The sequence below is a fragment of the Thamnophis elegans genome, chromosome 2 (genome assembly GCF_009769535.1).
Source record: "Thamnophis elegans isolate rThaEle1 chromosome 2, rThaEle1.pri, whole genome shotgun sequence".
NCBI lineage: Eukaryota > Metazoa > Chordata > Lepidosauria > Squamata > Colubridae > Thamnophis > Thamnophis elegans.
In genome coordinates, this window is record NC_045542.1 from 30,521,005 (window position 1) to 30,542,279 (window position 21,275).

A 21,275-nucleotide genomic window follows, 5' to 3' on the forward strand; every position below is an offset into this window, starting at 1 on the left:
TTTTGATCTGCCAGAAAGGCTTAATCCTAGAAAATGGGACACCGAAGAACAAGGACTAAATGCAGCTGTGTTGACAAACCCCTGAATTGTGGTCATGTGACTGTGATGTGTGGCCAACCATTGGAACTTCAGATCTGGACGGCAAGTCCTCTTTTTCCTGTAATATTCTGTACATATTTTAAAACCTTGTGTTTTATGTCCATCCTTCCTCTTTTATTTCTAAACACTTTGTTTTGTTCTACACAAGTCTTTAAGTATAATAAACTTTAAAAATGAAAAAAGCACTAGGCTGAGGGCATATAAAGCTATGATTTTGGAAATCTGGAATCTCCCAGAGGCCATCAACAGGGAAGATTCTTTGTGCTGCAACCACTACTTTCCATTAGTTGGCCACCAAGAGGGGAGCAGTGTCCTGGTCCCTATAGTAGGACATCTATAGTAGGGCATATACTGTATTTTTAGGACTATAAGAACCACCAGTGTACAAGATGTACCAGGTTTTTGAAGAAGTGAGTAAGAAAAGCTTTTGTCCTCCCTGGACCCCAGGAGCACTCTGCAGGCTTCAGCAAGGCTGAGGGAAGGCAAAAACACCCCCATTTCTGTGGAAAATGGGTGGAAAACAGACTGTTTTTCACAAAAACGGAGGTGTTTTTGCCTTCTCCCAGCCCTGCTGAAGCCTGCAGAGTGCTGCTGGGGGATGGGGAAGGCAAAAATGACCTGTTTTTCACCCCTTTTTTTGCAAAAACGGGATGCAGGGGCAGGGCTGATATATAGAAATGATAGAAATAGGATGAGTTGGCACTAAATAAATGTGCCAAATTGATTTCCCAAAATGTTTCTATAAATGTGGTAGTTATCAGATTAAGGTTTAACAACACACCTCTTCTTAGCCCCCACTTAAAAGTGATTATTCCATGGTTAGTTAAACAACCCACAATATACCTCAGGAGTCCTGATATTTGCATTTCCCATATGCAGAAAAAGTCACATGACAAGGTTCACCAGAGAGCAAAAAAACAAAGCAAAAAACCACCAAAACACCAAGCCGTTTTTTATTGAAAATGAAAAGCATGATAGTAAAACAAGAAAATAATACACAATTCAGCAGTTAGCAAGCTTTGATACATTACCAGTGTCTACATTCTAAGCCTTGGCTTTCAGTTTAATCCCATGCCAACATATTCAGAGTTTTACCCGCTCTACAACTACAGGGGATAAGAAGCAGAGAAAAATCTTTTTGCGTAGGCCTCTCCTAAAGGCCAACAAAGTCTGCCTGTAGTATTATTTAAGCAAGATTCCCTGCTCTGCTTGTGCTTAAGTTAGAGCTTTGTCCATCACCAGTTTGTTCTTAGAGAACTCCACACAGGTTGCGAGTGATACTCAAACACAGGCCTCCTCTAGCTTTCCTTCCTGGGAAACTGACATGGTGGACTGAGTGATCCCACAGCAAAATGGTGGTGGGATTTTTTAACGCCAACATGGTCTTTTGCTAGTAGGATTGTTTTTCTTTTATATTTTATATAAAAATATTTTATATTAATATTTTATATTAATTTTACCATTTCTATGTCCTCTCTCCAAACCTAATCCAAAGTACCCATTTAGGTCAGAGGTGATGACCAAATCAGGGATGTTTGACCTGGGAGGTGGGGGGGGGGCATGGCCAAATCAACGTCACTCACAGCGAGGGCGCTCTGCCAGCAAAAACGGGCTTCCAATCTCCATTTTTGGCTGCAATGGCCTCCCGCAACCCTCTGCCAGCAAAAACAGAGCTCGAGGAGGCTGTGCACAGCTCTCCCAAGCTCCATTTTTTGTTGGAAAAGGTACCAGAGGCCAGTCCTTCTCTGTTTCCAGGTTGGCCCCATGAGACAGATCTAAGGAGTCTGCAGGCCTGATCAGGCCCCCAGACTTTAAATTTGAGACCCCTGATTTAGGATTAGTATTGCTTGAACTTTTAAGAGCCTTTCACCACTCCAAATTGTATAGAATAGAGGAACTCTTTTCTTATTGCAGTGTATGCATTGTCACTCTTAATTCCTTAAAGTCAGAAATCTGATTTTCAGAGAAAGATGCTTTCCCTTAAATTACTTCACAGCGTATCCATAAATATGGGGACGAACTATACTGAGTAACAATGGGCATATGATGTGTTCTAAGTTCAGTTTAGAAAACCCCGCATTTTCCAAATCTTTCCAGGTCTCTTTTAACAAGGAGCATCCATCTGCTATATATCTCCAAGTAGGGTCACAGACTTGTTGCCAGAAGTAGGTCCGGGTTGATCTGCCAGCTGCTACATGTTCCATGAAATAGAATGCACCACCCTGGAAAAAGTAAAATGATACAATAAAGAATAATATAAAACAGAATGCTTTGAAATTCACATTGTAATCAAGATTGTTGTTATATAACATCCTGGGGATATGAACTCTTGGGGAAGCCTGGAAGCCCACAAAGCACATCCCTGAGTGGTGGATTGCCCCCCTCCCCCACTACCCAGTATGGATTTTTGTGCTCTAATGGTGGGTTTAAGGGAATCAAATACCTCCCAACCTGGTGAGTGGCAGCTGGCTCATTAGTATTGACTGAAGGCGGAGACCACATTGGTCAGAATGGTTTCAGAAGGATAGCACATGGTGTAGTGGGAACCACTTGAACAGCATGTACACAGGGTGTAGAAAGCAAAGGGAAGACAACTACACTATATATTTCCAGGAAAATCATATTAATGGTGGCAAAACCTAACAACGCCCCCAATTACGGGTGCCCCTTAAATGGGGCAGCCGTGCTCAGAATCTCCGGTCCGCTAGAAGCATGATAAACCCCCATAAATAATATAGGGATTGGCATAAAAACAATACATAGAATTACTGACTAAACAAAAATTGAAAAATGACAATTCCATATGACTATGCATACGTATGCTAAATGTAACAAATATGTTTAATAAAGTCTCAGTTGTATTATGTAGAATATGGTGATTGATATAAAAACAATATATTGAAATATTGAATAACCAAATAACATGTTGAATAAGCAATAATGGAAGATCTTAATGTAATATAAATGTTAGTATTCATATTAGTTATATGTTTGTTAAATGTAACAAATATGACTGATAATATTTTATTCATATCAAAAGGTATGATAATTAGGATAGGGTGATCGGTATAAAAATAATATATTGGAATATTGAACAACTAAACAATGAAAGATTAAAATTTAATATAAAGATGTGTATTACTACTAGTATTAAATAAACTAGTTAAATGAAACAAATATGATTACTAATTTTCTTGTATGAAATGCATGATACTCAGGTACCACACTGTTCAAACACCGATATTTAAAACATAAAAAATAAAAAACCTGAGGGAAAAAAAGATAAACCCCAAACTATGAATTGGAAAATGGAATCTGAGAAGCCTATATGAATCTGGGAAAACACACAACAGTATCAAAGAAATGTCGAAATACAATATCTCTATATTCGGAGTGAGTGAAATGTGCTGGCCTGAAAATGTAATGTGTAGAATAGGAGATTATACTATCTACTGCTATGGTGAAAATTGTGAACATCATCTAAATGGAGTAGCTATCATTGTAAACAATCTTGTAAATAAATGCATCAAGTCCTTTATTGCTGTATCTGATAGTATGATGATGATCCAAATAAATAGTACTCCAGTAAATATGAATGTTATACAAGTTTATGCTCCCACGGCTGACAGTGATGAAGAGGATTTAGAGAAGTTCTATGAAGGTATAAGCAGTGTACTGAAAACCCTAAAAGGTAACACCATAATATTCATAGCAGACTTCAGTGCAGAAGTGGGAGAAGGAAGTGATACTCCTGTAGTTGGAAACTTTGGCTTAGGAATCAGAAATGGTAGAGATGACAAATTTGTAGAGTTCTGCAAGGAACATAGGTAATGTATGATGAATAATTTTTTCAAGTTACAAAAAAGATGCCTCTACACTTGGACATCACCGGCAAATACACAAAATAATACAGTAAGGAACCAAATCCACTACTTTACAATAAACAAAAGATTTAAAAACTCAGTAAAATCAGTGGTGCAGATGTAATCTACTACTTGCTGAAATTCCGGCTCAAACTAAAAAGGATGAAAAACCCAAATCCTCCTAAACCAAGATTTGACAGTGACTTCATCATTAAACATGGAGGTAAGATAAAAGAAGAACTAGAAATTCATTTAAGAGAAACCAACAATCTAAATAATGAAGATGCAGAAGTGAACTGGAATAAATTTAAAAATGCAATAATAGAGGTAACAAACTCAAAACAGAGAGAGGGGTACCACAAGAAACAACAGTGGATGACGGATGAAATTCTTCATTTCATGGATGAAAGAAGCTCTTCTAAATATAAAAACAAAGAAAAATACAATGAATTGCAGAAAAAAATTAGAAGAAAAATTACACTGGCAAAAGAAAAGTGGCTTGCAAAGAGATGCAAAGAAATAGAAGAGACGGAACAGAAGTATGATAATTTCAACTTACAAAAATAAGTGAAAGAAGCAGGAGGCTCTACAGAAAGAAAACCAACAACTTAGTTGACGATGGGAAAATTATCTTGGATGAAGATAAAAACTAAAAAGATGGAAGGAATACATTGAAGAACACATTGAGGACACTAGGGATGATATTGATATGGAAAGAATAACATCACTATGGAGGAGGTTGAGCATGCAATAAAAATAACAAAAACAAGAAAAGCCACAGGAAGACAATGGGAAGAAATTTTTACTGCACCTCTTCAATTGAATATATGAAATAGGAAAGATACCAAATGATTGTGTCAAGCTTTGTGACAACCCCCCCCCCCCAAAAATAAATGCAAAGAAATGTACTGGATACAGAACAATAAGCTTAATGAGTCATGCCATAAAAATATTCCCGAGAATAATTCATACAATAATATGCAACAAAATTGAGGAGCTTCTAAGTAACACACACTTTGATTTCAGAGACTATCTTGATACACAAGATGCCCTATTCAGCATTCAAGTTTTTGTACAGTGCTGTTGTCACAGTGTTTACATGTGGCTCATTGATTTTGAAAAAGCATTTGATACTAGATAACAAAGACATCCAAATACAGTAATAATTTATATTGGCAGGTTGCAAATGTGAGACTAGGCCAAAAATACTCAGATGATACAGAAATATGAAGAGGGGTCAGACAGGGATGTCTCTGCTATTGTTTAATAACTACTGTGCATCAAATTTCAATGAAGCAGTGGAAAACATTGATGTTGGCCTAAAAGTAAACAGTGTTTGGATCAACAATTAAAGATATGCTGATGATACAGTTCTGGTTGCCAGTAAGCATGAAGACCTTCAGCTCCTCATCAACAGAATCATAGAAATATCTGAAAAATACGGTTTGAAGCTTAACACCTCAAAAACCAAGATCATGATCATGAGCAAACAACCTATTAATTTACCAGCGATAAATTCAGAAGGAATTCCAGTAGAAAAAGTTGAAAGGATCACATACCTCGGTCCTAATTTAACTGGGACATGACCACTGAAGTAAAGACAAGAATAGAAAAAGCTCGAACAGCAATCAAAATGAAAAAGGTCTTCTGCATGACATAAGCCTAAGATTGGAAATCAGGTTTGTCAGATGTTACATCTTTTCTATTCTGCTCTATGGAGTCGAGAGTTACCGTATTTTTCAGAGTATAAGTTTCCTCTAAAAAGAGACTGAAAATCGGGGTTCGTGTTATACACCGAATACAGCATTTTTGCCTCCTGAAGTCCCGCCCCTTCAACAAAATGGCCTATGCAGGCTTTCAGAGATCTTCTGGGTGCTGGGGAAGGTAGAAATGAGTGAAAAACGTGTCATTTTTTGCCCTCCCGGCCCCCAGCAGCACTCTATAAGCCTCCATAAGGCTATGCATGCAATTTTTTTTGACAAAAACAGCCCATTTTTGTGAAAAACAGGCTGTTTTTTGCTCATTTTGACCCCCTCCCCAAGGCTATTGATGCATTTTAAAAAAACAGGCCGTTTTTGGGAGGGTTGCAGAATGCAAAAAAAATTCTTCCCCCTTTCGGAAAACTGTTTAGTTAGTGTGGTTTATGAGAATTACATTGTTCAAGTGCTGTGCCAGCAGAAACAAAGTTTCTACCTATCTACTGTACTTTTCTCTCTCTATTTTTCTCTCTATCCCTCTAACTACCAACCTACCTACCCTCTCTCTCCCTATCTACTGCATTTCTCTCTCTCTGTCTCTCTCTATTTCTCTCTATCCTTCTACCCACCTACCTATCTACATTCTCTCTCTCTCTCCCTACCTATCTACTGTATTTCTCTCTCTCTCTCTCTCTCTCTCTCTCTCTCTCTCCCTTTATCTACCTACCTACCTAACTGCACACTCTCTCTCCCTACCTACCTACTGTATTTTTCTCTCTTTCTCTCCCTCTCTCTCCCTCTATCTACCTACCTACTTTTTTTTTTAATTTGCCTCTTCAAAACCTGGGTGCGTCTTATACTCCGGTGCGTCTTGTACTCTGAAAAATATGGTAGCCTCTGACAGAAAGCCACTTGAAGAGACTAGAAGCATTTGAAGTGTGGATTTACAGACGGGTATAAACTGGGTTGACAAAATCAGAAATGAAGTGATCAGGTGCCTGGGAAAGCCAAGAGAAATAATCAAAACCATTAAAAAGGGAAAGGGAAAAGGGAATATTTTGGATATGTGACGTGATACCCAGAAAAAAACGCCATACTTCACTTAATCCTCTAGGGAAAGATGAAGGCAAATGAAGTCCAGGGAGAAGAAGAACATCATGGCTTCAAAATCTAAGGGACTAGTTTGGACAAAACTCAGCAGTACATTTTCGTGCAGCTGTTGATCAAAATAGGATTGTCAAATGATCGCCAACATCTGATGATGGATATGACACAACAAGAAGAAGGGAACATGAGGCAATAATTAAGTATACAGACAAAATGAAGCTGGAATGCAATTTAGTTATTAATGATTGACTAAGTAGCTGAACCAGTTCAACATATTTCAGCATATAAACTCAAAATTTGAATAATTTATTCTTTTACCTTTTACCCTCCATTATTTTAACAAATAATTCAAGCCAAAGTACACATCCAAGCACACTTTTCTCCTCCTATGTTGTCCACAACCCTGTGAGGTCAGTTGACCAAGGAGAGTGACTGACCCAAAGTCACCCAGCTCTTTCATGGCTAAGACAGGATTAGAACTCAATACAGCAAGATACATGAAGAAAGCCAATTTATTTATTGCTAAATGAATAAAGAGATAAACTCAACCATAAAGTCAAACAAGTCCTATTAAAGGAGAAACAAGCTGTAATGTGTCTAACAACTTATATTTGAATTGCCCTCCCCTAACTCATATGTTCTCTCAATTCTTTCCCCTATAAAATGCTACTTTCTTATCGTGAATATTCAGTTAGGCTGCATTCACTCTAGATACCTTTATTATGAGAAAAGACAAATTCTCCTTTGTAATAACTTCTTATATACAGATTCACAATTTTAATTGTTTACCTATTTTCCTTTTCTTCTATCCTAAAAAGTATCAAATGTTAGAGCTTCTTTTAAAGTTCATTTTATTTGCCTTTATCTGCTTCTTCTTAAATTTATAATATCATTTTGAGATGCAATCACCAAAATTTCAAAAGAATGACAGAGAGAATAAAATAAGTCTCATATCTTGACAAGCAGAAATGGTGAAAGGATCCATCCATCCATCCATCCATCCATCCATCCATCCATCCATCCATCCATCCATCCATCCATCCATCCATCATCCCAAAGCCGCTGCACTGCATTCTATCCCCAGCCTGTGTTTGTGCTTCTTATCACCAGAAGAACAGAGTTGTCATGCTGTACAGAGGCTTCTGTAGGATAAGAGACTAGCCAACCCACCCCAAAGTAGGGTTGTGCCACAGCAGACCTAACCAAATGGGCACAGCCTGTGCTGTGCCAGCATAATTCTCTCCCCCCCCCACACACAAACCAATGTTTTCCTTCTGTAACCCTCCTTGTCCTCCTGCTGCAGTGTCAGCTTGATCTACTCTGGTTCCTACTCCAGTCTCCTCCAAATCAAAATTGATCCCTGATGATTTCATGCAGACTTCCACCTGAGGAGAGCATTTTTGGAAACCACTCCAAAGTGGTTTGTCCTTGCACAGATATGGTATGTTGTTTTAACTTTTCAATCTAGCTTCACCCTAATGTTTTCTGGAGAGGTTTCACTTAAGTACCAACCAGGATCCTATCTCAGGCCTGAGGTTTGCTGCCATTTACTCACATCAAAGCTATTGTACAGTCTGAAAATGTTTGCAAGGTAGGCAGGAAAGGTGAGGTTGCCTTAAGAAGGGATCCGTTTAGGTTAAGCCCGAAAATCAGCAGCATGAAGAGCAGCAGAGGGAGTGCTGTTTTGGTGGGAGCTAAAGCCCTTGCTCTCAGGCACACCTGCCTAGTGTGCATGCACACCTACATAGTGCCCATTATTTTCAAAGCATGCACACCGGCCATTCAGTGTGTGGACAGACCAGAGTTAACTTTCCCTCTTCGCCCTTTGACTTACGGGTCTGAGCACTCGCAGGACCTCCTTCAAGATTGCCTGGGTGCTCTTCACAGAGCAAAACACGAGCGTGCAAACCACCACGTCCACAGAGTTGTCCGACACCGAAGTCATGTTCTCGGCGGAGGCGACCATAAAATTATCGAACTGGAGGTGCGTGTTCTCAGCCATGCTCTCCAGGAGGAATTTTTGAAAGTTGGGGTTGTTGTCCACGCAGGTCACGCGAGTGTTGGGGGGATAAAACTGAAAATTGGCGCCGGTGCCCACGCCAATCTCTAGCAGGTGGAGCTTTCCCGAGGCATCAGCAAAGTCCCGCATGTTCTGGAACAGCTTCTCCTTTTCCTTGTGCAGTTTTTTATTGTAGCTTTTGGTCAACTTCTTCATGAAAAATGGGAAAGTTTTTTTGCAAATAGGATCCCATAAGCCAAAATAGGCAAGCACATAGATGGGCAAGGCGAGGATTTTCAGGCATTGTTGGAAGATGAGAACCAGCATCGTCGCCCGGATTAGGGGGAAAAAAACCCTTTCCTGCCCGATTCCCTCACTGATTTGGTTTTAAATACTCCCTTAACCGGTCCCTAGTACTCCCTGTTCTTTTAATAGCGTATCGTAAGCAAAACGTCTACATCCGGTCTTCAGTTCGGATCTGTTCCAATTCTTTCTTAAAGCGACAGCGACTCTTTCTGACACTTAAAAAAAAATCTTTTAGCTATGCAATTTGGGATGAACACCCTTTGAATGATGTGGGAGTAGGAATGGATTTCCAGAGGAAGATTGAAGACTACAGGAACCAGCAGCAATACTCAAGTGACCCTGAGGACACAGATAAACCTCCAAGTCCTTCAATGACCCTGGGATGCAAATGACCAGCTGTCTGCAAGGAGTATAAATCCTTCCATTCCCCACTATCTGTCAGAGCTAAAGAAGCTTCTTGGATGTGAAGCAACTTCAAAGAAAAAACAAGAAAGTCCAGTTGCCACCTGAAAAAGCATCTTTGGGACTACCAATCACGTGTTGAAAAAAAAAAGACCCAGTGGGTATTAATTTACAACATTTGAATTTGATTTAAAATGCAAATTGTTCCCATGGTGGAAGGGACCTTGGAGGTCTTCTAGTCCAACCTCCAATTTTAAACTGGCCCAGGTAATGAATTGCCTCCCAATTGTCTACAGTGTTGGCAGGGTTTAAATCAATCCACAAAATATATTTTTCATATCTTTCTTTAATATATCTCTTTCTGATGGTGTCAGGGATTATGCTTGAAATTGAAAAAAAAATGAAATTTGGTTTTAGGTTTTGATGGTAAGAATAATTTTGTTGTTCTTGAAACAGCTTCAAATGTTTAGAAATGTAAAGCAAAAAGTTGAGGTCATCATTTTTTGGGGGGTAGTTTACTGCTCTGAAAAAAGTCAGAAGTCACTTTTTTCTATCTCTCTGCCAAACAGATTGTCAAAGTGTTCTTCAACCAGTCACCATATAATCTATGCCAAGGGATGTTGGGTGAATGAAATAGGATGGAAGGCAACCCATTGATCCGTAGACAACCTGCCACCCTAGGCAGGAAGCCACTGCTTTTCCATTCCTGACAGAGAGCCTTTCAGTCATTTCAACAAAGCAGAATACTGCATGTCCCTAGACACTTTCTGTCATTACTGAACAGCTTTCTACCATTAGGATGCTTTCCTAATGTCAACCCAAAATCTACTTCCTCATAAATTGAACCGATTCTTTCTAGTAGTTTCTGTTCCTTCTGGGACAATTCTCAACCTTTCTGTCCCACTATGTGGCAATCCTTTAAAGACCAGAGGACAGTATCGATATCACTCTATTTTAGGACAACCATGACATAGTTGTATATGTTTACCTATATTTTCCAAATGGCTGGTTTTGACTGGTTTACAGATAATAGCTTCCAAAACTACTTAAAACTGGATATTATTTTCCTGGATTAAAATTTGCACAGAAATACATTTATGTATATATATATATGTTAGGAGCAGTGGGGAAATCTATTTTTTTTTGCCACTGCTTCTGTGGGCGTGGCTTGGGGGGGTCATTTGACTGGAGTGGGCATGGTGAACTTTTTTTCACTTTTTAAAGCGTTTTTTCCCTGCCTGTTCACACAAATGGGCAGGAAAAAAATGCTTTAAAAGGTGAAAAAAAGCTTCCAACAATTGTGCGGATGAGCTGTGAACCACACGGTCATTGGTAGCTTCCCCTCCCCCCCCCCGCACGCTTTTTAAAGCATTGTTTTCCTGCCAATTCACCCGAACCAGCAGGAAAAAATGCTTTAAAAAGTAGGGGAAAAGCTTCCAACAATCACACGGCTCACAGCTGAGCTGCACGATCCTTGGAAGCTTTTTTTTTACTACCAGTTTGCAGAACCAAGGACAATCTTCCCTACCAGTTCAGCTGAACTTGGCCAAACCAGAAGGATTTCACTGCTGGTTAGGAGAGTGATTAAGATGCTGGATCAGGAGTAGGGAGTCTTATCCTCCATTGGGCAAAGATGCTGGGTGGTTGTCTTTGGGCCAGTCATACTCTCTCAGCCCTAGCAAATATCTTTCAATCTATTTTTATCTATTTGTTAGATTTTTATCCCACCTTTATTATTTTTATATATATGTCAAGCAGTGGTGGGTTGCAGATGGTACGCCCTGGTATGAGTGTACCGGAGCCTGCCCGAAGCACCAGATACCGTTCTGGTACGGTGCTCCGAAGGGCCCACCCACCCGCCCAAGCTCCTTACCTGTGCTTTAAGCCTTTGGCGCTTCTGCGCACGGGCATGGCGCATACAGCGCTTGCACGATGCTCTGCCGAGTAGCTGGAGCATCACGGAGGCTTGTGGAAGCAGTGCAGGCAGGTACAACGCAGGTGCATGCCGCATGCATGTGTGCTGTGCGCGTCCATGTGGGTGACGCTGGGGCCGTTCCAATCATACCAGTTAGAATGGAATCTGGAACCCACCACTGATGTCAAGTGAACATAAATAATGCTGTTTCCTTCTAGTTTCCCCATAACAACAACCCTGTGAAGGGAGTTAGACTGAGAAAGACTGGCCCAATGTCACCCAGCTGGCTTTAATGGCTAAAGTGGGACTAAAACTCACCATCTCCTGGCTTCTAGGCCAGCACCTTAGACAAGCATGGTAGATTGTAGCCTAAAATGTTTAATAAAGAGGTATTCATCCTGAAGTGGATTTAATCAGCAGTATTTCATTTTGATTGCTGCTGCTATTGCTGTTGCTATATATATATATATTCTAGTATATTAATGGATAAGCTTGGAAATTACTACCAGATAAAAAAGGCAGCTGGGTTTTTATAATCACAGTCTGGTATTCTTGTCATCAGGCCATCTTATTATAAACATTTTTTTTAAATCAGCCCCAGCTGCCTTAAAATAATAAAGTTGGGGTGAATCTAAATTGAGTGAACTGTACCTAAGACCCACTGGACTAAACGTGAACACGGTTTTAAAAAATCTTTAACATTTTCTTTCCTTTGATTTGGCTTATAAATGATCTGGAGAATCACTTGGGCAGTCTGGAACAATAACAAATAAATATAAGGAAGGGGAAGTGAGAATTCGCAGACAACTAATTCTTTATTTTTTTAAACAATTATTTTCCTTTCAATTTTTTCTTCTTTTTGAAATCAATAGGAAGAAAAGGTATAAGGCACAATTTGTTTAGTTTAGGAGTATCTGTGAAGCGGTTGACATGATGTGCCAGTGCCTGGAGACTGTTAGGGTCTGGATGGGGGTTAACAAGCTTGTACTCAATCCAGACAAGACGGAGTGGCTGTTGTGTTTCCCTCCCAAAAACTTGGTCAATATTCCATCACTCAGGCTGGGGGGTGAAAATCTATGCCCCTCAGACAGGGCTCGCAACTTGGGGGTCCTTCTGGATCCACAGCTGACTTTAGAACACCATTTGTCGGCTGTGACCAGGGGGGCATTTGCCCAGGTTCGCCTGGTGCACCAGTTGCGTCCCTACCTGGACCGGGAGGTGCTCGCAACAGTCACTCACGCCCTCATGACCTCAAGACTGGACTACTGCAATGCGCTCTACATGGGGCAGCCCTTGAAGAGTATTCGGAGACTTCAACTCGTCCAGAACGCAGCTGCGCGAGCGATTGTGGGTGCACCTCAGTACACCCACGTTACACCTATCCTCCGCGAGCTGCACTGGTTACCGATCAGTCTCCGGATACACTTCAAGGTGCTAGTCGTAACTTATAAAGCCCTTCATGGTATTGGATCTGGGTACTTGAGAGACCGCCTGCTGCCAATTACCTCCCACAGACCCATTAGATCTCACAGGGTTGGCCTCCTCCGGGTGCCATCTACCAGCCAATGCCACCTGGCTATTACCTGGGGGAGGGCCTTCTCTGTGGCAGCTCTGGCCCTCTGGAATGAACTCCCCGCAGGGATTCGGACCCTCACCTCTCTCCAGGCCTTCCGAAAAGCCGTCAAAACCTGGCTTTGCCGGCAGGCCTGGGGGTGATGAGTTCCCTCCCCTCTCGACATGTATGGCTGTGCGACTGTTGTCTACTTTTATTATTTGTATTTTGTCTTTTATGTTCCCCTTTTTTTCCCCCTTGAATTGTTCGCAGCCCTGAGTCCTCCCGGAGAAGGGCGGCATACAAATAATACAATACAATACAATGCTCAGATTCCCAAAGTTTGCCTTTAACCCACATGCAGAAGCCTAGTGGTGGCTTGAGATCAGAAAAAGTCTGTGGCTAGAGCTGGATCTGTTCTGAGAATAAGATTTTTCAGATCTGAGATCTCAGACCTATTTCAATCCTCTCTCTCAGGCAGATCCTCCCAGACTCATTTGCTTACAAAGCTTTCTGGGATTGTAGCAGCAACTTTCCTTCCCATAGAACAGGGATCTCCAATCTTGGTGACTTTATGACTTGTGGACTTCAACTCCCAGAACTCCTCAGCCAGGTGGGTTGCCTCAGCTGCCCATGGATAGAGTTTAATTTTATTTTGTTATCCTTGACTTCATTTCCATGGAAGTCAGTAACTGAAGTGGCATTACTGAAATGAGAACCTGCAACCAGCCCTGTTAACCTTTCAACCTCAGATGTAGAATAACATTTAATCCAAGAGAAGAGGGTAAAACAAGATGGACATACCTTTTTATTGCAAATTCCAAAGTAAAAAGATGTACAGTACAAAGGAAATCAGATAAGTCAGAATGCTGTTCTTTCAATCTGTTTTGTTACTTTTAAAATACATATTATTTTGTTCCCCCCTCCTTCTCCCTAACCCAAATCAGCTTTCTCCCATTTGCTGTTGTTATTTTAAACCAAGCAAACCTACAGGCTGGGGTTTAAAGATGTGGACAATAAACACATTCCTGAGATGGTGTTGCAAGCAGAATGCAGCAAAAAAAAAAAAAAAAGTATTTGCTCTGATATCTATTGGTGGGGGGAGCTTTTGTGGAGGTTTTAGCAGCATTAACCACACCATCTCATTATATTTTTCCTTTAGTTCATGGTTCTGTCACATACACATCTAGAACACAATGTCCATGTGAACCTCAGAAAAGCATTTGAACAGATGTGAATTAAGTTGAGCCTCACAACACCCCTGTGAGGTAGGTAATTACCCATTATACAGATGGGTAAAACTGAGGCACGCACAGAGAGGTTAGATAATTTGCCCGAGATCAATCAGCCATTTGGTCACTCATTCACACAAAGCTGAAAGCAGAAATCACTAGAATTCTGTTAAGAGAATTATCAAAGTCTAATACCTGAATAAGGCATTTTCTCATTCTTTTAGAAAATCACTCTCTCATCATGCCCTCTAGCACTCTCATTTTCTCTTCCCCACACACTCCCACAAAAACATAAACACACATGTATACCTCCCTATATAAATGTAACATGCAACGTATGAGAAATATATAGATTCATATTTAAGGTGACACAATTCTAGTAGACACTGAAATCCGTATGAATGTTGTCTTGAATTTCTCTCCATCAAAATGTTCCAATCTAGTTTAAGACCAGAGTTAAATTGGAAATCTCTCTTTTTCACTGGTAAATAGAAACTTTAAAAATAATACTTTGCATTCTGGAGAATGGCTGAGTGAACTGTTGCCATTAACTGCCCTTTTAAAAGGATTCCACGTGTGCTCTTCTTCTCATTGGGGATCACAATAATCCTGGTGAACTTTAAAACAGTGAATGCTTAGTTTGCTATTAGTGCATCTCCTGCAAAGTCCAACATGTACTGATTCTTTGTAAAGGGGGTGGACAAAACATCTACTCAGTGCTCCTTTCACAAACACAATCCTTGTGTTCTGTGACTGTAACATTCTTATTGTAGCTAATATGGTGAGCTCTGGAAAGAAGACTAGGACATTAAAAAAATTCATAGTATGAAAGGGAGAATGAGATCTGCAGACATGTGTGCCACATTCATACAAAACAGGCAAGTGTCAGTTCTCAGCAATATCACAAACAGAGGCACAAAAGTAAATTATATGCAGAAAAAGTTGTTGGCTGTATTCCTCTCAGAAAGACAACTTACACAAGTCTCATGCAATTCTTCCCAATCATAGTTTGATTCCCAATTGAAGTATTGATGACAAAATAGGCACTGTAGCAACACAGCATACATTTGTCTGTTGACAGAGATCATCTCCACATGGGAGAAGTAGCTCGGAAGAATTTTTCTTTTCTGGCCACATATTACAAGTGTTCAAAGAGAGCAAGTGGACCATGAACTGCCTCCCTTGGCAGACTTATTAGAAACATAACACCTGGTCTTCTTTTGCTCTTAACTCCTAGCAAAGCAAGTGGATAAAGCAAGGATGTCTCATCTCAGCCCTTCAAACAGAAAGCTTTAAAGAAAAAGTTGATTGGAACAAACAACTTAAGAATAAGACATTGGCACACTGGATGGTTACAGAACTGCACAAGCCAAGGTCTGGGTGTCCACTGACAATCACACAGCCAACACCCTAGCACACAACTGTTTCTGGAGAGAGTGTTACTAGTGCACAAAGGTTAGGTAAGAGGAAAAAAAGCATGAAACATACTGCAAAACTACCCATTTCCTGTGCCAAGGTAAATGCAGCATCCACCTGAGGACCTTCTGTATGTGAAAGAGTGATTTTTATGCTTCAAAAAAACCCACTAGCTTTTCTCAAGAGCTTACCTGTCTTAGCAGATAAGGGCATTTACACACTAGTGCATGAGGCTGAGGTTCTTAATGTCATGAGACCAGATAGTCCTTCAAGCTAATGTTATTATCATCTTTGTCAACGTAGTGTTTAAGCCCTTTCTGTTAATAACCTTCTAAACAAAAAACAGCTTGAACCAATTCTCTTCATTCCCACCCATCACAAGAGGTGACTGTGGACTTTATTGTTAACAGTCCCCACCCGCTTCCTGTTACTGATTATGGGGAATGCTTCAAAGCCTCATAAACACCAAAGCATTTGAAGAGAAAATATATACAAACCCAGGAATCATGTATATCACTTTTTTTTCCAAAAGGAGTTATGTACACATTGAAACACCTTGTACCATGAAACATAATGTGGCATAACGTAAGTTGCATATAGGAGGCTGCATTTTCCTGATATATCTATCTGTTTACTCTGTTGCCAAATACTGGTTGCCAAGAGACAATATTATATACATCCAAAACTCAGCCCAAGGAAATATTCTCACTGGACCAAGTCTGGCCCAGTTCATTATACCTGAATGTACCCTGTATGACAGGGAATAATGTAGCTGAGTAACAATGCTCGGTCCTTTGCTTTCCAATTTGTCCCAATCTGTCTGGTCCTTGTTTTTCCCTCTCTTGGATTTTGAAGCATCAAACCCATAAATGTTTATAGGATAATATTAATTTAACAATATTAACTTAGCAATAGTTTCCATCAGTTTTTCATCAAAGTGTTAATAGTCTAAAACTATACTCAATCTGAAACTGGCCATTTCTAAATGCCCATAATATCCACTGGGAAAAAAACAAGAGAACTCAGTATAAATTCTTAGTCTTACTGGCTTATTCCTAACATCTGCTCCTACATTATTATTTATTATTTTTACAGTTACCATCAAAGAACTTTTTTTAACCTTATAAAGTGAACTACCCAAAAGATCAAACCGTTATCTTGGTAAAATGAAACCAGGAATGTTTATTTGGGGCTTTTTGGAATATGGGACTACATAGCTTTCCAAATATGTGGTGCTTTGTTAGTTAACAATTGGAATAACTTTCTAAACCAGGAAATAATTAGGAAGATCCTAATTGATCCATCTAAGTTATTATTATTATTCTTCAGTTGGGTGGCAGCATCTTTCCCAAGGTCTCAGACAGAAAAGGGCCCTTCCCATCATCTCCTATACTTCCTCTTTAACTGAAGACCATCTGCCTAAATACAACTCATATGCATGACTATGGACCTTTCCCAACAATGATAATGTTCAGATGTTCTCCACTGGTTGGTTACCTGCTCTTGTAATAATACTTGAAACAAATTAAAAACCCAAATAGATTTGTGGAAACTGCCACAACTGTCTCAGGATTAATTCAGTGTATGATTCTTCTTCTTTCTGTTTACTCTTTATCAGAAGGTTCAAAAAGAAGACCAAGTGCAAGATGAGATAGGCTGCATTATTTTATGAAACAAAATATAAAAAAGAGCAGTACTGTAAATTAAACACATTTCAATGTAATTTCTCATAGATAGGAGAATACCCCCCCCCTTTTTTTTTGCTATCTAAGCTACTGATTCATTGGGAAATTGCTATGTGATGAGTGGTACAATTATTTGCAAGGGAGTTATTTATTTTACTGATGTCTAGTAACCAGAGGACTTGGCTATGAGCTGTTCTTCTGGCTGTGTAGTCTTAACAATGTGCCCAATTCTTAGCTACCAAAAATAGAGGGTTTGCCAGCTGTGCCACTTACCAAAGAAGCCTGTAAGTAAGAGTAGGCACATTTAATTGTCATCCTAGGCAAATGATATGTGGATTCAGTTTATTATTGCATCTTCCCCTTCAATACTCAAATATCAAAAGTCCATTATTCTTGAACAAAATTGACTGAACACTATGGGAGCACATTAGACTGTTGTTCAGCCCCCTCACCCATCAGATATTTTATATTTGAGAATTCTCTTCCCTTTGTACAAAAAACTGTTTTACTTTTGCATTGTTTGGTTTGATTGATAATTTATCCATACCACAGTTAGCTGAGGATTATCCAGTTTTACCAAACTGTCAGTGTTATCACATAAACAATCTAAACATTCATCATTTTTAAACTACCATGAATCTCCTAAAATACTTTTTGAATATTTTAGATATAGGATTCTTTATTCTAAAGAACATTATCAGAATCATAAAGTTGAAAAAAATAGGTTGTCTCCCTAGATTTACCCTACATGGGAAGCATATTGCAACTTTTTAGCCATATCTTTACCTCTTCTGCAGTAGAAGTTGAAAAATGGTCATAAGATTTATGTCAAATGATAACTTGTTTCCTGTTCATGTCAGCCTTACCACCACCATAAGTAAAGATGCTAAGTTTCTATCTACAGTAATTCCCATAAGAAGACATAGAATTGTCTAATCTTGGAGTTATGGCATTATGAAGGGTTTTCTCCCCTTCTTTTAATCTATTGTATTCCAGTTTCATTCCATTTCTATGTTATCTTACTATCTTAATATTTTACTGCATTTTATTCAAATTTTCCTTTTTCTAGTTTTGGCATTATGCCTATTGTATTTGCCCTCTTTTATTGTATTGGTCATTGACAGTAATTAAAGATATCAAAGGGATGTTAAATTATTTAAATATGAATGCTCATTCATTTCGGTTTGCATTGGATATCCCCCATATATGTTGTTTTCAGTCCTTTTCCATATATCATTCATTCGCTAGGAAGATAACCCCCTAAAGAGGTTATTCTTATTATTTGAATTTTAAAAAAGGAAAGGAATTTATAAAGAAATGCACTAAATGTAATGTTCTTTTTTATTAAAATTATTTTTTACCAAAACTGTTTTGACCATTTCTGGTTATGGGGGAGGTAGATGGAGTGAAACAATGGGATTTAAAAACCAATGTTATTAAAATTAAATTTACATTTTCAAATGTTTCTCAATAAGTTTGAGGTTTATTTGACTGATTCCTAGTTTGGACCATGTTTTTCTAAAAAGCACTGGCTGTTTTTGTTGAAATAATAAGTTCTTTTCTCTTTTATCTCTTTTTAAAAAAAGTTCAGGTATATCTTTATATAATGTTCATATATCTCAATAGACCATTATAGGAGGATTCATTTTTAAAGAAGATTTCCAAAATGTAATGCTGTTAAAATACTAGTGTGTGGCTCTTAATCTCAGTGAGGTCTGGTTAATTGGGATAACTGGTTAAAGAAATCTAAAATGAAAGAAATTTGAAGAAACATTGTGCAGAAACTAGAAAAAATGTTAATTTTAGTTAGGACATAGTTCACAGTTTTGAAGCTTTTTCTTAACAGTTTTTTTCTTAGCAAAGCTCGAGTAATATAAGAAATTTCAAGTATTCTTAAATAATAAGCAAATATAAATATAGATTGCGGGCATTTTTACTAAAATTTGCTGAATAAAATTTGATAGCACAAACACTATATGTGCCAAGCTTTTCATATGGAACAGTAGTCCAGCTGAAGAATAAATATGACATTTAGCCAAATCTTGCATAGAGTGGTCAAAATGTATTGCACCTCAGAACCAAAATACAATCTAAGTAGTTTTGTTGTAAATACATTTTTGCAATAAAGCTTTTGAGAGGATATTTTTCCTCTGAAGGGATGTACTTAAATTGACATCATCTGAAAAGTGGAAAAGAAAAAAAATATTTTTAGAGAGATAGAAAATTAAATATGGACAGTGGCATAAGCCAGAAGCCACTCTATTTAATTTTTTGTAGTCCTTTGTCATGTACAAAAAGGCATGCCAGTAAAATAAAATGATATATTACAGTATTTATATTATTGTCTTAAAAAGTTCAGTCACACTTTTCAGCTCTTGTTGTTGTGCTGTTTACAATGTTGCCTGTACAAATGCATGTAATTTTATCATACATATTTTATGAGTAGCTGGGATAAAACCTAACAAGAAAGAAATGGTTTGCTCCTTGTGGTATTTGGTGCAGCAGAATTATTCCACAGATGTCGTGGTAGCTAGATTATGCAGTTTTAAAAAGCTCAACTTGGCACAGATATCTATCAAATGGCTTACTTTCTGATTAACCTTGTAATAGGCATCTAAGTTGCAAAATTCTAAATGTCAAGCATCTGCCACTAAACTAAAAGGCATTGCTAACTTTCTTAGCTTTCTTTTGATTTTGGAATATTTTAAATCTTGTTTTTTAAAAATATTTTTTGCCCTTTTATAGATAAAATGGTTTTGGTCCACATTCAAACAGCGTCTTTCACCATGTTGCAGAAATTCAACATATTTCTTTACAGTCTTCTGCAAACTTCTTTTTTAAAAAGCTGTATGATTGAACAATCTTGACTGTAGTGCAATGCCGACAATGACCCAAGAACAATTCCATAAATCTGTGCCCTTAGAAGATGAATTAAAAGGGGACATAATGGACATTAAAAAAAAGAATGAAACATGCCAAAGTAGTTCTTAGAAACATAAATGTTAGTTCCCCTCCATTTAGAATGCTCATCGTGTTAGAGTTAAGACTAGTTGAGAGGTAGCTCTTCATCCCTCCCTGAATATACAGGACCATTAAAATTACCACCATACAACAATATGGGATGAAATGTGGAACTGGTGAAGGCACATGTCAAGTATGACACTTTTCCTCTCAGTGCTGTATCCATGTCACAATGCTACTTTGCTTACCAAAAGTAGGATGTTGTATATTCATAGATATTTAAACTATTTTCATAATTATTTAAAATATTTTTGGTTTGTTTTCCTTAGGGGAAAAATGCAGCTCAGAGAATTGGATAAAACCATGTAGCTGCAGAAAACGTTCAGTGAAAGAACAAATCCACTTGTGCCGAGTACATTTCTCACATCACTGCACTCCAAAAAACCCCGCAACGTTTTGCCAGTAAAAGTAGCACACACAATGCTGTAAACTCCTCTGTCATAAGCCTGCCTGCAATAGGATAGCTTTATATAACTGCCAAAATGTGTCTTTGAGAGATAATATGTTGTTTTCTACAGTGCTTATTTCTAACAGAAAAAAGTGAATATGGCAGAATGGATACGGAACTGTAAATATTGCAGGATACAGAACTACTTGGTGAGTTTTCTTAAAGCCCTAATGTTCCAGATATTGAGATCATATTACAACCACTTCCTGAATTGAAAGGGTGGTAGAACAGCATTTTGGTGTTGATTTGGGGAGTTACTTTTAAAAACTGGAAAAGAAGTTGACTGCATGAAGCTTATTAAAAATACACATAAACTCTTTGATTAGTTTCACTTTCCTCCTCTTGTGGGAGGGTGCATGGAAAGATTAACACTTGGAAACGAGGTGAAGAGCATAATCATAGCTAAGAGTAACTCTCCAAATACAGTGTGCTGTAGTCAGTGGAGTGCCTCAAACATATGGCTTAACACACGGCCCGGACAGCATATTGGGTGTCTTGTGGTTTTATGATTCCTCATGCATGATTCCTGATCA

The 21,275-nt window shown here is 38.6% G+C and overlaps 1 protein-coding gene across 1 annotated transcript; it reads right to left on the bottom strand.

Annotated features, from left to right (window-relative positions):
• Positions 1 to 1,026: 1,026 nt before the first annotated feature.
• On the bottom strand, positions 1,027 to 9,203 carry LOC116503859 (methyltransferase-like protein 7A). The gene is made up of 2 exons (XM_032210540.1): positions 8,601 to 9,203; positions 1,027 to 2,321 (listed from the first exon to the last, which is right to left on the bottom strand). Exons 1-2 carry the CDS (start codon positions 9,090 to 9,092, stop codon positions 2,085 to 2,087), a joined length of 729 nt encoding a protein of 242 aa, XP_032066431.1. The 5' UTR covers positions 9,093 to 9,203; the 3' UTR covers positions 1,027 to 2,084.
• Positions 9,204 to 21,275: the final 12,072 nt, after the last annotated feature.